Source organism: Mercenaria mercenaria, chromosome 10 (genome assembly GCF_021730395.1).
Source record: "Mercenaria mercenaria strain notata chromosome 10, MADL_Memer_1, whole genome shotgun sequence".
Lineage (NCBI taxonomy): Eukaryota > Metazoa > Mollusca > Bivalvia > Venerida > Veneridae > Mercenaria > Mercenaria mercenaria.
The window spans coordinates 27,286,427-27,304,380 of NC_069370.1; the positions used below are offsets into that span (position 1 = coordinate 27,286,427).

Genomic DNA, 17,954 nt, shown 5'->3' on the forward strand with positions numbered 1-17,954 from the left:
AAAATAAAGAAAAGAATAGAAAACTTGTCAGTCCGTTATAAATGAGTTTTACTAATTCTATAATCAAACATTTATTCCACACCCCAACAAAAAGTCTCTCTCTCTCTATATATATAAGTCACGTGGTATGGTTAAGATGGCGGGTGAAAATTTTTGAAAAGGATAATCAAATTTTGGATATTTTAATCTTTGGTGAATTTAAATACCGGATATTGTTTGAATATTGTTGTGATTATTCAAATAGGATATGTCTACGAACGTTCAGTTTGCAAGCACACCTCGAGTGCCAAATAACACTTTTGTGACGCATAATAGATATGCAGCTCTGCAAGAGTGGGTGGGATGTGATCAAACACCAATAAATAAAGAAAACCGCCAAAAGCGACAGTTGAGCACTTCACAAAGTATGTCTCAAAATAACAGTACAACAGGTAATAATAGAGATTTTCAACTTACTTCGACCCGGACTGCGGACAGCGGACTGCGTACTTACAGTAGGGGTTTTCTCAAAATATTTTAAGGTTCGCAAGAAAGAAAACATACCTATGGTATATATGTTTCTTTTACCTATATGTATTGTACCTTTGCCTTAACTGTAGAAATAAGTGTATTGTAACAATCTGTTAATACATACATACGTTTGAAAATATATGGATAGTGAACAGGATACATTTAACACAAGGAATAGAAATTTTCAGATGTCATATTCTATTAATTTTTCATGACATATTTTAAAGATTCGGCTCCATAGATGTCTACATGTAGGATGCCTCTAGATTCAGCTAAATACTCTGTCCTATATTACTTACCTTTAGCAGGTTCTTCAAATATCCGTATGCTTTAACATTTGAGCCGCACCATGAGAAAACCAACATAGATCCAGACCAGCCTGCGCATCCGCGCAGTCTGGTCAGGATCCATGCTGTTCGCTAACGTTTTCTCTAATTGCAATAGGCTTTGAAAGCGAACAGCATGGATCCTGAGCAGACTGCGCGGATGCGCAGGCTGGTCTGGATCCATGCTGGTCGCAAACCCACTATGTTGGTTTTCTCATGGCGTGGCTCATTTTGTTTTGATATTTTGAGATGAAACATTTCTGGCGTTACTTATCCTCCGACTCGAACGACACGACATGTGAAGTTTCAAACCCACTGTACTACGATAATACTTTACCTTAATATGTTCATGCATTAAAAAATACAACTTGAAACATGGATTTGAAGATAACGGCGATTCCTATAAGAACAGTTTGGTTTGTTCATTTGTTCCATCCATACTATTCCTAGACTTGTTTTTCCTAGCAACAAGAAAAAAAAAACGCAGTACAAAATATTATTGAAAAAAAAAATCATCCTGATTCGTCCGTTTAATTTTTGTTGCATAGTACAAATACTGTGTCCTCGTAGACTTCTGTACGGGAAAGGTCATTGGTTTTCATTAATTTGATATTTGTATCTAATATTCCATAAAACAAAAGTTTTAATGAAATATCTTGAATGATTTAGTTTAACACTGTAGGGATAACGCATGTTTTTTCGTGTTATAACGTCTGCAGAATCCCGAGGGATTGGTTGGTACCCGAGCCCATAGTGCGAGGGTACCAACGTATCCCAAGGGATTCTGAAGATGTTATAACACGAAATGAACATGCGCTAACGCTATTCTAGCATAAAAAGCGAAAGAAAACACTAATAAATGAATACATTCTCCCTCGGCGTCATAATTCCATGAAACGCGCGGGAACGTCTGCGTGTTTTTTTCACGTTGACGTCATTTCCGTTTTAATTATCCGTTTTGGGGCCGTAATGCGTTTACGCTTTGCCACGGAACGCGCATATATAAAAAGGTGTTATAACAGCACGTGAGCGCGAGAATCTCTGTTAACACACGTTTTCTCTCTTGTTAAAACACCCCCGAAAAGTGACAAGAACAGAAGTTTTATGCTAGAATTTGTCTAAACATACAGGAAGTTCTCATACATGTATCTTTCATCCCCGTCGAAACGAGATCCGATACATTACCATAATTCAGCGAAGACATCCTGAATTAGTTATGTATCAGTATGTTTGAAAATAAAAAGAAAAAGGAAATAGCCACTTCGTATTTTCATAATCTGATATCAGAATTTTGAATGTTAAAATTTAAGTTTTAAATTCATGACTATTCAGTATGGATTTTCAGTCTCAACTGGAATCTAATCTTTAAGTACCATTAAAACTAGCTGTCAAAATTTCAATCTAAAGCCCAGCTGAGACCGAAAATTGTTTTGTGAACATGGGGCCTGGGAAGCGGCCGAGGTCAAAATTCCGATCATTTTCCAAAAATGTTTTATGGCCAGTACATGCATAGAATTGTCAACGAACTTATATTTTTGACTTAGCCAACTCCAATGACACCATTTGAGCAATTCTGTGTGGTCATTTGATATATACAACCGGCTTAGTAGTCGAGACTAGCCTTTAATCATTATTGACAAAGCCTTTTTAGTCGAGTACCTTTTCGAACACATGCATATATGGTATGTGTAGATACTCAGCTTCAGGGAACTTGGACTAAGATTTAAACTCATGAAAACTCAAGGTCTATATTGGTTTAAAAATTCACTATGTAGCCATCATGTATATCATGATAAGGTGACCGGGAAAACTGAATGAATTCAGTACCGTGTAAAACTGATTTTTTAGGGTTTGAAATGGTTAAGAATATACATGTATGATACCACGTGCGACATTTTTTACCGCGGTGCATCAAAATGTCACGCATCGTATCGTGCATTTCAGCGTCGCGAGTGCAATAGTATGAAACTCCAAGTTTCCAAAATGTACATTCTTTGATACCAAATATTCAATTAAGTAATAACTTGTAACATATGATGTTGTGATTCCCTACGCATAGGAGTCCCCCGATCTAAAATATGTGAACCTCTTGCGGCGCAGGGGTAGCGTGTCCGTCTCCTCACCAGGTGGTCATTGGTTCAAATCCTGGATTATAGGTTATGTTGATCGTTGAATCAACAGCCGTTTTCGCTACTAGCGAACACTGGCTACAACCTCACGAAATTGACAGCAAGCATATAAATAAGTTGCAACACTTCAAATAAAAAAGAACATACAGATCCTCTAGCTTCTTGTTCATAAATACGGTAGTCGAAAGATTTGAAAAGATACATTAATCAAAAAGCGATACAAAAAGGTAAAAGGTTTTTTTAAATGCGCCCACGCTGTTAAGAATGCTTGTAAAAGGGATATTAATAAATCTTATAACTGTCTTTTCTCAGATATTTTCAATGGAAACAGTATTACGGCATTAGAACCGGATGCTAAAATATGTCACTGTTCAGTTATGCATATCTAACTTAAGTGCAGTTTGAGAAAACCCCTATAGTAAGTCCGCAGTCCGTGGTCCGCAGTGCGCGTCGAAGTAAGCTGAAAATCTCTAATACAACCCCCACTTCGTTTTCTACATTGTCTGTGGATGACAAACTATCGCTCATTTTTGATAAACTGGAGAAACTTGAAAAAAGCAATGATCAAATAATACACTTGTCCTCAAATTTGAGCCATACAACTGCACGGGTGGATCGAGTAGAACGTTCATTATGTGACAACGATTTGTTTATGAAGCAGTTGGCATATCATAGCATTGATCTTGAAGCTAGGTCTAGACGTTGTAATTTAATTTTTTACGGACTGCATGATGTGAGAAACGAGGATACATATGAATTACTGCGAGAATTTATGTTGGACTATTTTGACCTCGATCTTGACGATGTCTGCATACAAAGAGTGCATAGGTTAGGGTCAATAGCTAGGGCAAGATCATATACACAGTCGCCAAAAAGACCAATTATCGCGGCATTCCGTGATCAGTGTGACCTAGAAAAAATCATGCAAAATGCGCATAAACTATATGGAACACGTTTACGGAATAGATCGCGATTACCCTAAAGAAATATCACAGGATAGAAAAAGCCTTTGGAACTATCAAAAAGAAAAATACAAAGGTCGCGAAAAGGTACAAATTTTGTACCCTGCAAAACTGGTTGTAAATGGCAAAGTCGTAGCGGACGAATTCCCAGATTGGCATGTCATACTCGATATAAATCGGCTAGACAGATTTAATCGCCCAGACCACAACAAAAGTGTCTATTCAGTAGACACTAATGTTGATAACAGTTCACCGTCACAGCGAAGCGATCCGCCGAACTCTGGTAATCAGCCCCAGACGACAAATCGTATTGTCAACAATAACACGTGCTGGACAGGTATTTCGCCGAACTTGGTATCATCACCTGATTTGAATGACCAGGATTATCCACAGTTACCTCATTCATCCAATCAAAAACCTAAACGCCCGGGTGACGTCAACACAGGTAATCGAGAGCATTCACGCATGAATACTGATTAGGGAGACGGGGAGAGACAGTCATTGTGTTTTACTTTATTGAACATTCAGTGTTTAATATCGAAAAATGTAAACAAATTAAAACAGTATGAACTAATGCAAATATTTAAAGACAATCATTTCATATTTTTGACTGAGACTTGGTCAGATGAATATATTGATATGGACTATCCAGGGTTTATATATTATTCGGTTCACCGCAAGGAAAAATTACCAAATACCAAACGCAACTCTGGTGGTTTATGTTGTTACATAAAAAGTACATATTCCAAATTTGTATCATTATATAAAAGTGACAGTGACGATATATTATGGCTGAAATTTGCTAAAAGCCTATTTAATTTACAAAATGATTTGTATGTTTGCTTATGTTATATTATCCCAGAAGGTAGTAGTAGAGAGATTTTTGTAGAAACGGGTGTTTATGACAGAATTTTGACTGATATGTTAAAAATCATTAACGAAACGGATAACTCTTGTGTGTTCCTATTACTTGGAGATTTGAACAGTCGTGTTGGTAACTTACATGATTTTGTTGAAAATGATGATTTAGATTTAAATGTACATATACTACCGGAAGATTATATACAAGATATTGATATTAAAAGGGCTTCTCAAGATACAGTCATAAATAGAAATGGTAGGCTTCTTATCGACTTTTGTAGAGAAAGCGGCTTACGCATTATGAACGGACGGATAGGTCATGATGCCGGCGTTGGCAGCTACACTTATGTTGGTAGCTCTGGTTGCAGTCTTGTTGACTATATAATTTGCAGCCAGTCGCTTATTGACTTATTTGTTTCTTTTAATGTACATGAGCCTAATATATTATCGGATCATTGCGCATTGTCGTTCAGACTAAATGTGTTAAATGTAGGACAGGAAACAATTTCTCAGTCTGATGAACACGACAGGATTAAATTTTTGTATAAATGGGACGCGAGTAAGGTCAATGATTACAAACTCAAATTGAATTGCGATGATGTAAAAATACCAATTGATGCTTTGACAGAAACCTTGGATGGTACCGTTAGCTCTTCAGATATAAATCAAAATTTGTTTCAGTTCAGTAAAATAATGGACACTATTTGTTCACCGCTGTTTAAGAGAACTTTAAACGTTAAACCTCACATTTATACCGAAGTAAATAGGCCAAGAGAGGAAAATCCTTGGTTCGATGATGAATGCGATTCAAAAAGAAAGCAGTTTTATGCAGATCTAAATAAATTCAGATGCAACCGGAATGAAAATAACAGAATAAATCTATGTAAATCCAGATCGGAATTTAAAAGAATAATTAGAAATAAAAAATATATGTATAGGAATAAAAACACGAAAAAATTGACTGAGGCTAGGTTTAAAAATGCTAAACTGTATTGGAAGTTGTTGAAAGATGTAAGCTGTAACAATAAAACAAATATAAATGTCAGTAAATTTGCGGAGTATTTTAAATCTATTAACAACCCCGAGGATCACTTTTACCAAGCGGATGAGGATATATTATATTTTAATGAACGTTTTCTAGAAGGAGAAATGCAGGTTATGTTTTCAGAATTAGATGAAGAAATTACTCTTAGCGAAATAAGTAAGGCTATAAAGCAACTTCGATCGAACACTAGTGGTGGGCCCGATTCATATCTAAATGAATTTTTTATACACGGAACAGACACATTAACTTTGTATTTTCATCGATTGTTTAATACATGTTTACGTACAGGTTATTTTCCCGAAACTTGGTCAGAAGGTTTCATCGTTCCTTTACATAAAGGGGGTGATATGAATGACCCTGCGAATTATAGAGGCATAACGTTACTTAGTACTTTGGGGAAACTTTTTACACGAATTTTAAACGAAAGATTAAATAACTGGGCTGAAAAATATTTCGTATATATTGAAGCTCAGGCGGGTTTTCGAAAAGGAATGAGTACTGTAGATAATATATTTATTCTTAATTCACTAATAAGTCATTGTTTTGACAAAGGAGATACACTTTTTTGCGCATTTGTGGATTTCAAAAAGGCCTTTGATTTTGTTGTTAGGGATATTCTTTGGTTCAAACTTATCAAATATGGTGTACGCGGTAATATACTTAATGTTATTAAATCTATGTATAACAATGTTAAGTCAAAAATAAAAAGCATGGAGTCGTTAAGTGAAAGTTTCTCCTGTTCGCTAGGAGTTAGACAAGGGGAGAGTTTATCTCCCTTTCTATTTAGCATATATTTAAATGATATTGAAGAGACCTTTTTACTGAAAGGCATTGAAGGGATAGACATTGGTAGCATAAAAATTTGTTTATTGTTATATGCAGATGATATCATTTTATTTGCGAAAACAGCACTTGATCTGCAAGAATCTTTAAACGTTTTAGCCGAATATTGTGATAGATGGAAACTAACTGTTAATACAGAAAAGACAAAAGTTATGATTTTTAGAAAAGGGGGAAGGCTAAGCCAAAATATCAATTTCAGATATAAGAATATTCAGTTAGAAATAGTGAGTAAATTTAAATATCTTGGTATCTTATTTACCTCAGGTGGCTCTTTTAATGAGACTGACAAAATGCTTTCAGGACAGGCACTTAAGGCAATTTTTAAAATGAATAAATATCTTTACAAGTTTACAGATATAGGGCCAAAACATACATTAGATCTTTTTGATAAACTCATCATTCCAATTTTGAATTATTCAAGTGAAGTTTGGGGTTTTAATAAAGGTTTACAAGTAGAACGAACACATCTAAGCTTCTGTAAAAGGTTACTAGGGGTAAAAATTACCACACAGAACAGTTTTATTTATGCGGAAACAGGTAGATACAACTTAGAAACAGACAGACATTATAATATTATAAAGTATTGGTTGAAAATTAGCAATTGTGACCAGGTTAAATATACTAAACAAGTATATATTTCTTTGAAAAATTGTATAGATCTAAATCCTCGCAAAATAAACTGGGTCTCCAAGGTGAAATTTTTGTTATCAAAATTAGGATTCTATCATGTTTGGCTTGCTCAGAGTGTAGGAGACACAAAGGTTTTTCTTAATATTTTAAAACAACGTCTAAGGGACATTTACATACAGGATTTGAACACATCTATAAATGAGTCCAGCCGAGCACTATTTTACAAGAATATATTTAATTTCAGTTTCAGTAATTACTTAACAGTAATAAATATAAGAAAGTTCCGAATAGCATTAACAAGACTGAGGTTGTCATCGCATAGATTGGCTGTTGAGACTGGTAGATGGAGCCGTCCAAATAATATACCTTATGAAAATAGAATTTGTACTAACTGTCACATATTAGAAGACGAGTATCATTTTGTCATTGAATGTCAGGAGTTTGTAGATTTAAGAAAACAGTATATCAGGAAGTATTTCTGGCATCATCCAAGTTATCTTAAATTTTTGCAATTATTTAATAATGAAAATAGTAAAGATACTCGTAATCTCGCAACGTATATCTTTAAAGCTTTTGAAAAAAGGAGGTATCTAAATAGATAAATTCTAATGTTTAAATAGCTAATACACATGCTGGGGTTATCAAAATTGTCTCTCCCAAAGCTGTGTTATTACTGATGCCTATGAATTACTGATACAATTGTTAAACTTGTATTTACATATCTGCTATCTTGCCATACATGTTATATTTATTACTTTGTTTGTATATTGAAGATATGCTGATGGATCTTGTTTGATTTATTGCATAATAAAGATTCTTCTTCTTCTTCTTCTTCTTCTTCTATATATATTTCATACGGATGCTCATAGCATTATACTGGTACTCAAAAACGTTGAGATTGACCTGAAATATTGTTTAGTAACGGCGTTTAAAGGTGGTCAATCACATTTAATCAACATTTAATGACATTTTTTACTTTTTGTATATTCTGGTAGAGAATTATTTAAGGAACAAAAAGACCGATTACATAGAGTTAGATTCCTATCTGAAATGTGTATTTTATTATTTTTATAAAATTTTGTAATTACTCCCCTTTAAATATGAAAGTATATAAAAAGCTGGGTACTTCTTTTTATTTCGATACAATGTCTAGTTTTACATTTGCATTTGATAGACATATCAACTATAGAACAATCTAAACCAAAATGCAAGTTTTAAAACTGTGTGTAGCTTCTGAGTTCATTTATTTCCAATCTATCTTGGTTGCGCAACCAAGATAGGCAAAGGGAGGTAATAATAATTTTCAAACTTGCGTTCCTAATGAATTCCATCTAAATACATAATTTTTAATGCAAATAGTTTACAAATATATTACAATATGTCTAATATTTATACATTTCCTTAGGCAAAGTATGTTTATCAAATTTATACTTATGATAAAATAACTTTATCTTGGTTGGGCAACCAGGATAGGAAAATGAAATTTTAAAAATACCTCCAGTGAAAATCTAATTTGTATGAAGTGTTAAGTGAACATAAATGAGTGTAAATGATCAGATGCTAAAGTTTCGAACAAATCCGTTACATGGCCAAAATCTGAGTATCCACCTTTAACCAAACGCATACGCACGCACAAACGCACGCAAGCACACACATATCTTCTTGCAAACCTTACCGTCCACTGATCCCACTGAGAATGTTTTGAAGCACGTTTTTCATTTTTCAACGAAATCCTAGGACATATCAAATTTCAGCATTTATCAGTTTTCAACAAGCTTTTTCATAAAAAATAATGTTAAAATATTGTCGCCGTAAGTTTTAACATAAAAAGGTCGACTTCTAGAGTCAGTTTTTAACGGTATAAAGATTTATGATCATACAGACACAACACTGAGAGTAAACAACAACAAGGTCTACATTTCTGAAGACTTTTCTCTAGCTGTACTTGTTGAGCGCCAAAAAAATTAACACCTGTGCCATGTGAGTGCCGTTTTGAAACCCCTTACCATCTTTAAACACGAGTCATTCTTTAAATATAACAAATTAAGTCTTGAAATTTGAACTGGTTATTGTAGGAAGACATGACTATACGATACTGTATCAAAAATGAATACATATGGAGTATTTACTGAGTATTTTACGTGTTTTTTTTGACATTTGACATTTTTGAGTCAAACGTTCACGTTTACCTCGCCGTATTTTGTTTATTTCAAGATGGAATGTTGTGACACTCACAAAACATAGTCACCAATTATTCATCAGGGCGCAGATATCTTTCATTTTAAGAAAAGTTTTGAATTACCGGAGATACAATAAGAAATACTTACACCACCGCTCCTCCAAAATCGCTTATCGAGCGCTGTATGTGTGAGTGCCACCTGTACTTGGGAGCGCCGGTACCAGGGTGTGCTGCTTATATAAGTTTTATAAGAAAATTTATTATGCGTTATTGTAAAAGTTAGATCAAAAATGATAGAACTGTTTCTTCGCGCATATATCACGGGTGGTAAACGCACAACCCAATTCCCGCTGGGAATACGCTTAAAATGGGTTGCGCGACGTCCGGTGCTAGTGTTGCGCGTAAAAATAGACGAAATTGAGGTATGTGAAGTCATGATTTTGCTTAGTATGAGACAAGAATAATTTTTCTCGAAAAAAGGAAAATGCTATTCGACACAAATATGATGATACATCATATAAAATATCTGGTTTGTAATTTATGATTCGGCTCTATTATCACAAAAACCCTGGCGACACGAAGCGTGAAAAAAGTATGAAATCAACAGAAATGGAAGTTTCTGACCTCATATGCCTTATCTGAGGACATCTGATGCTTTTTATGATAACTCAACTGTTATGAAATAACGAGTATCAAAATAATTTGCTTTAAATCCTGCTCATGGGGACATAATCGACAAAAAATCATCGGGAATGGGGTTGCGCACCGGGAATGGAGTTGCTCGTATACATCATAATGTATATAATGTATACGCGCAGCTTCATTCCCGGGGCGCAACCCCATTCCCGATTGTTTTTTTGCCAATCTTTCCCCCAAAAGCAACATTTCATTCAAGTGTATGTAATATTCATGACTGTCATACACGTATTTGATCATTAGAAGCGTCACATTTCAAGAAAGAAGGCAAAAGAGTTAGAAAATTTGCATTTATCATGATTCCTAACTTTTTTGACAGATCCAGCCAGCAGAGTTTTCATATCAGGGCTAGTTCTTAAATTAATAACTTGGTATTTCAAACATATCATCTTTATTCACTTTTGTGTCGAATAGCATTTTGCTTTTTTCGAAAACACTCGTAAATGTGTCATTACTTACAAAAACAAAAACCCACCTACCTCGATTTTGTATATATTGATGCGCAACACCAGCACCGGACGTCGCGCAACCCATTTTAAGCGTATTCCCAATGGGAATTGGATTGCGCGTTTACCACCCGTGATATATATCGTCACGCTTTTTCATTTATACACTCCAGGACCGGAAATGGTAATACGTCTTGCAGAAGAGTTCAATTTGGGCGAAAATGATGGCGAATAATTTTGCAAAACGAAAAACCAACTCACTATGTCACTGCTACTAAACCCTAGCGCCCACCGCCAAAAGGTGGAGAAAAGGAAAATAGCTATCGACATTTCGGTGGTGCAGCTATTGCTGGTTTCAACATGTAAACAGGTGAGTAAAATTTATATTTTACGTTACATTTTCGTTGATAAAATATATTTCAAAAATCGGCGAATGCAGTTCCGCGTAAGAATATTTTTACTATAGGTTGACTGAAATTTCGTTAAGATATTATGTAAATTGTGGTGTCAAGAGCTTTTCTCCTGATTCCGACGTTTGTAAATTTTGACATCTGTATGCATTCCAATAAAATTTCGATGTATAGACACACTATATGGACATTATCGTGCATGTAAGTGGTCTAAATGTGTATGATACTCACACAGACTGACATTAGTATTAATAAAATCGCCCGTAAAAGAAATACACTAGCATTTTTAAAGTGGTAGCGGCCGACACCTTATCCACTAGACCACCGCTCCCCTACCTTATTATTATTAATTTTATTATTATATTATCGTTATTTTATTATTATTTTATAGATTTTTTATTTTATAGATAATAAATAAAAATAATAAAAGATATAGTAATAATATTAAAAATATTAATTATAATGAAACTCAGGTAAAGTAAAAACTCAATGACCCTTGTTTATTGGAACCATGCTGTGACAGTCATTAGCCCCCAACTGTGCTAATGAAGACAGAAATCCCTTGGCCCACTGCCAAGATCTAGGCCTTTAAGACATTAAATTTGAAAAGGTAAATGACAATCCCTATAATCATACCTTGTTTCTCATGAATAAAACTACTTCTTTGTAGTCAGAAACGTTCTAACGCTAACCGTCCGCCACAGCGCTACCACATCTTGTATAGCGCCATCACAATCCAGAGTTCGTGGGTTCGAACCCCACTGGGGTCACGACCATGACTTCTCATATGACACCAGTACTGGTGTTTCCAGGAAGCGGACTCGAGAGTGGTTACAATAAGCTTCAATCGATTTAAAACATATTAGTATAATAATAATAATAATAAAATTAATAATAATATTATTCCACATTCACCGAAGGAAAATTAATTTCTTTCAACTCCACTGCACACATCTTCAAGTTCTAGTTGGGACCCATACTGTGCTGATTGCTCTCTAATTGGCTACTGTTACATTATGAGCGCTATCAGCAGCAGATAAGATGGGAATTGTATCTTGGGGGGTGGGGGGGGGGGCTTATATTGTAGTGGATCTAGGCCTTTAAAGTTATTTTAAAATTAAGGAAAACATGTGTGTGATTAATGGTTATATGATATAATCACATAATAAAACTTTTATATATTCAAGTATCATGCAGACACTGTTTATCATTTGCAGATGGGAAGTCTCAAACGAAACTCCTTACAACTATAAAAAGAACAATATCTTGCAAAGCCTTTTTCTCCGAAGAGATTAATTTAAATGAATTATCCCATTTCCAATAATCCCACTGAAGGCAAGATCTACAACAAGTACAAATACTCCTCTAAAATACCGTCACTCAAAAAGGATTTAATTTGTTCACCTATTAAAATATAGGTTATAAAACTAAAATCACATTCCAAATAAAACAAAAGTTTTGACAAGTCAGTCACTTTCAAATCAAGAAACTGTATTAATTTAGTGCACGTGAAGACTATCATTAATTAAGCAGATAAGTCGATTGATTCCTTTCTTTTTAACAAAGAGAAAGCCATTCGGAAGGAAGTATTAATAGACTTTCTGGAAATGTTTGGAAAGATTTGTAAACATTTAGTTTCTGTCTTAGAGTAGTGGCAAGGAAAATTCCACATGTTGATGTAACATGTATACATGTTGTTGCTAGATGTAATAAAATTATTCAGTGCAGATGGAGTTTAGCAAGTTAGATATATATGACGATAATTTTCTCGAGATATTATGTGGTGGACACTTTTATTTCGGAAAGGCTACTAATGTTGTCTTTTTGTGTTTTTATTGCTTGGCAATTTGTTGGTTATATGAGAAATAAAAGTATTCAATTTGTTCAGATTTTAAACAAGGTAGACGTGTAAGTTGGTAGCCGCAATTGTACAGAAAACACATATCATAGCTACGGCGCCACCACTACTGTATAGCGCCATATCACTGATGTGACCACCAAAAATACTTGCATATTTCTTTTAAGGGAGATTTCATTACTGCTTATGTTTGCCTTAGTGTAACATACATATTTAAACCATTTACATGCGCGATAATGTTCTTATAGTGTGTCTATGCATCAAATTACAGCTCGAATACAAACAGATATCAAAATGTACGAATCAGGAGAAAAACTCTTGATGCCACAATTTTTATGATATTTTAACAAAATTACAGTCATCCTGTAGTAAAGGTGTTCTTTCACAGGCATACATTCTCCGATTTTTGAAATAAATTTCATCAATAAAAATAAAAGACAAAATGTAAACATTTACAATTGCTGATAGCTGCACCATGGAAATGTCGATAGCTCTTTTCTTTATCACCACATTTTTGGTGGTGGCGCTAGGGTTTAGTAGCCGTGTATGTGTGTAAAATTAATCAAGACAGTTGTGCAATGTGACATTTAGTTTTAAACAAAGTTGTAAGTGAACTATTTGATCAAATTTGAAAGCACTATTTCTAGATGCAATACAAGGCAAAAATATCACGTCGACGTGACAATTTAAGCATTGTTAGTCATATTAGACTTGTACGGATTATGACGAGGGCGTTAGTGAACAGCGGACTCGGTATTAAAACAATGGGGGTTTTCTCAAAAGTTTGTACGCATACTTGAACAAGCTAGGCCAGATAAAAATATGATACTTATATCCCTCTTTATTTCGTATTTTCTTCTCTTAAATTAAACGAAATCGGAAATGTTTTTGGACTTTGTCTTCCTTATAAACCGCATATTATTAGTTGCTAGGGCTGTATCGTGTGTCTTGAGCTGCCCTTGTATGACCAACCATTTACTGTGTGGTCCCGCCTAGGGTCTTAGTTCTGAGCATGCTCCCGGATCAGCACCATGAGGTTCTTTTCTCATGGTTATTATCCTATGTATCTAATTATGGTGTTGGTGCGCAAAAATCTTCTAACTAAACGGGACTCCAGATGCCAATGTAACAATTATCCTAAAGCCAGTTTTACATAAAGGGCAAAGAATGAGAAACAAAATGAACGCAGTTTTAGAATGTCACGTGTCAAAAAGTGAAAAATCACGATTTTACTGCGTTTCTTATGACATAATTGATGAAACATTCACAGGTTTTTGTCTGATTCTGTATCGAAATAGTTTGACCGTGTGTCGTTTTGATTTCTTGTACATTCCCAAGAGTGTAGATTGTGTTGATTCTGAAATCTTATCCTTTCGGAAATAAGATTTCAGAATCAACACAATCACATTTTTCAGAAATTTTGATTTCCAATGACATAAAACACTAATAATTAGGGATCAGTGACTATAATACACAATGCAATTACATCTGGTACTGCCTGGTTGACCATATCACATGTTACAAACAACTTAATAGCACCTGTTTGTATTACTTCAGTAATTTATAACAAAATTCATTTTTCTGAAACTAGGTATAATAAATGTTTTATCAGCCCATTGTTGACATCTATACATTATTGGCATTGGAATGTAGCCTAATGTGTCTGAAAATTGTGTCAGCTGACTCGGATCATTCTTACACTTCTTTTCTTTTACAGCTTATTATACTTTTTATAGTAATACTTTTTACTACTTTTTATCGGTTGTAAAAGCGTGTAAGTGCTTATGTTCATCAGTTCTAGTTGTGCTGACATAAAAAAGAATCGAAATAATATATCCCATTTAGTGATTTGCTCTTGAATAAAATCATTGTTTGTCGTTCAGATGCGTACTATTATATCACGAGGGCGCAGCCCGAGTGATATAACTCCTTCGCATCTGAACTCCAAACAATGATTTATTCAGAGACAAATCACCAAATGAGATATATTATTTCTTAAGTATATAACAATTTAAATGTCATCAAATCATCGGATGAGGATGTAATGCAGTGATTTGGAATTCACTAATTATGTGACATTTAATTTAAGGGTTACCTTATATTGTTACCCTTGCGGTTAAATGAATCTAATTTCAGGATATGATCGTTGTTATGTTTTATTATAATAAAATAATCATTAAACAGTGTGTAAAACTTTCATTCAAGTCTGTCAACATTTGACAGAGATAAAAGGGAAAAAAAAACAGGTTTGAAATTGGAAAAGTTGTTGAGTATTAACATAGGCACCATTTCGCTATCTTTGTTAGTATTACACTTAAGTTCAGTTTTGACATTTGACATGTCTGTGTCCTTGAAATGATATTAAATACGAAAGTACCAAAATATTTCTGCAGTTGATCACCAAATAAAGATTAGCAAAAATGTCAAGTATAACACACTAAATTACCATCACATGTCACTTTTCCCCTCTATGATATACTAGTAATATACTAGTTATATATAATACTTTTTGATATTGTTAACAATTTTATAAACAAATACTTAAGGGCGTAGATCTGCCTAGATTGCAATATAAAAAAGGTGCCTGAGCGTTAACTGTTGTTCACTCTGGTGTTTATGAGTGTTTCGATAGACCACGGGAAGGCACACTATCTCTTAATGATATTATAATATGACGTTTACATTTACTTTCAACCGAAGTGTCTTAAAATAAAAATATTTTCAAAAGTATACTTACTTTGGGACCATGGAATCCATTAAACATATGTGTAATAGAGTTCCACTTAAGCCGGTGCTAGAGGCGTGACAGGTGTTTTACATTTCATTACCACTCATGAACAGACTCAGTCAAACCAAGTCTGCTATTATTCTTCTTGGTTGCTTCCAAAAGATCTTTTTACAGATTTTATTACAATGATTGTTCTGTTCTTAAATTAGCGTAAGTCTTGTATGGTTCGAAAATTACTAAATGTAATATAAAACAAAAAACAATTTACCTTATCAGTATATAACTTCGAACATGTGGAAATAAAATAGCTGGTCTCTAAACAACATGAATAATGTGCCTTGTTTGTGAATTTTAAAATCTGCTAAAAACCGTTAGTGTAAAAAACCGTTAAAGTATTAGTCATATGAAAGGTAATTAACCTAACAAAATGTTGGTGGTCCCTAACATACTTGAATAATATACATTTTGTTTGTATTTCCTAAGCAACGGTATAAGTCATCATAAATCTTTAAACTAAGAAGATTATGGCTGCACTAAGGTAACATAAATAACAGCTGAAATAATTCATGTCCATACTTACTTGAGCCTCAGCCCATGATGCTTTTAAGGGAAGCAAAGCATAGCAATACTCTCCGTGAGAAGAGTACCCATCTTTACAATATGCCCCTTCGGCTGGAAAAATACATAAAATATATCCAAGATAAACTATGTATAAATGTTTTTTCTGACCATTTATTTTTACTTTTCCGAATATTAAAAACCAGAAATTACACACGTGTATGCCCAATTCTTTAAAAATATAATAGAGAAGCATAAACCTGACAAATCATTTTTGAAGGCAGCGGAAAAAAATGAGGTATGATTACCTCCACTTCATATATTGGTAAATTCACAACAAAAAATGTGAAAAAGTAGTTTGTTTTTCTTAAAAATACATTAACATGCAACCTACCTGAATATATGGCGGAAACAAGAAGCAATGTGTATAAAATCCCCATTATAAGTAGGCGAGTAGCTCAAAACGAAGATATTAAATTTCGTTGTAAACCGATTATTTATCTGATAAGAAAACGTGTTCCATAAAGAGTTCGTAAGATAATCTTTACGAACCTTATACGATATTGGCAAACATATACTTTGTTAGCGTGTGGAATTTTTAGGCTATTAATACCACAAATCGAAAGTCACAAAGATCAACCGAGTGCTGAGACCGACAACATAAATCATTTCATGCGCAATTCAGATAGTTTCGTCATGTATATCAGTTTTACCGCGGATTTGTTTAAAGATTGTTAAACTCATCTGTTCAATAAAAACCTTTTTTTCAACCATTTTGTTTGATTCTGTAAATGATTATGTCATGCATCTCACTGTTAATTAATCTAGATAACATTAGAAAATAATGCATAATCACACCCGTTAACCGGTTGCGAGCAAAACAGTTCGTGGCGGACAAAACAGTTCTCCCGATATTTTTGCCGGCATCTATATTGGGGTGAGTATTTTCGATCCAAGAATCGGTTGGTGCAAAATATGTTAAAGATCTTTATTTCAATTAAAAGCAGCATGAACAAAGAACATGTCATGTGATTCACGTTTAAAAGTAATGTTTATTAAGTAAGATATGTCAAGTTAAAAGTGTGATTTTGTTGAAAAAATGCAAAAATGGAAAAGCCGTAAGTTGAAAAATCGAAAAAATGTGTGGCGGCATTGATGTAAAATACGCGTAAATTGATTATATACATCGCCAGTCATATGGAAACTATTTATACAATATATTTAAAATGAAGACTTGGAAAAGAAACATATTTTTGGATTTTCATGTAATGCTATGCGGCAGTACCATACCAATACTTTGCTGAGAATAATCTACTGTGCCCTCTAAGAATCATAAAGTTAAGATAAACTCATGTAAAACTTTCCAGTTTAGCCCCGAGTATTAAAACCTAAAATCCCCAAACACAGTTACCATTTTTAAAAAATATATAAATACCGCAAATCATTTTTAACTTGGCGGAAAAATTTGGGTAGATTCCTCCACTATACGGTGAAATGCTACCTTAAAATTCGTTTTTATAACTCTTTAGTGATACCATACAGGAAAACAAAAGCTGTGTATAAAAATCCATAAAGTAGATGAAAAACACATTTACACTTTGTTCTCATACCAATTAAACAACATAAAACGGTCCTAAGTACTAAATAATCTTTTCATTACTACATTTGGCAAGCAGTTCTTTGGTAGTTAAATAGGCCAAATGCCAAAATGTGTAAAGTCCCCTCCCAAGTGCGCCGCAACTGAAAAATTACATGGAATAATAGCTTCTGTAG

General features: G+C 34.1%; 1 protein-coding gene across 1 annotated transcript in view; it reads right to left on the bottom strand.

Moving 5' to 3' along the window:
- LOC123559583 (perlucin-like) overlaps window positions 1-16,736 on the bottom strand; it is a 35,183-nt gene extending 18,447 nt beyond the window's left edge. The window contains exons 1-2 of the mRNA XM_045351523.2: window positions 16,576-16,736; window positions 16,204-16,295 (exon numbers count right to left, since the gene is read on the bottom strand). Of these exons, the coding sequence (XP_045207458.2) occupies window positions 16,204-16,295; window positions 16,576-16,621 (138 nt within the window). The 5' untranslated portion in view covers window positions 16,622-16,736. The remainder of the gene's footprint in view (window positions 1-16,203; window positions 16,296-16,575) is intronic.
- Window positions 16,737-17,954: the final 1,218 nt, after the last annotated feature.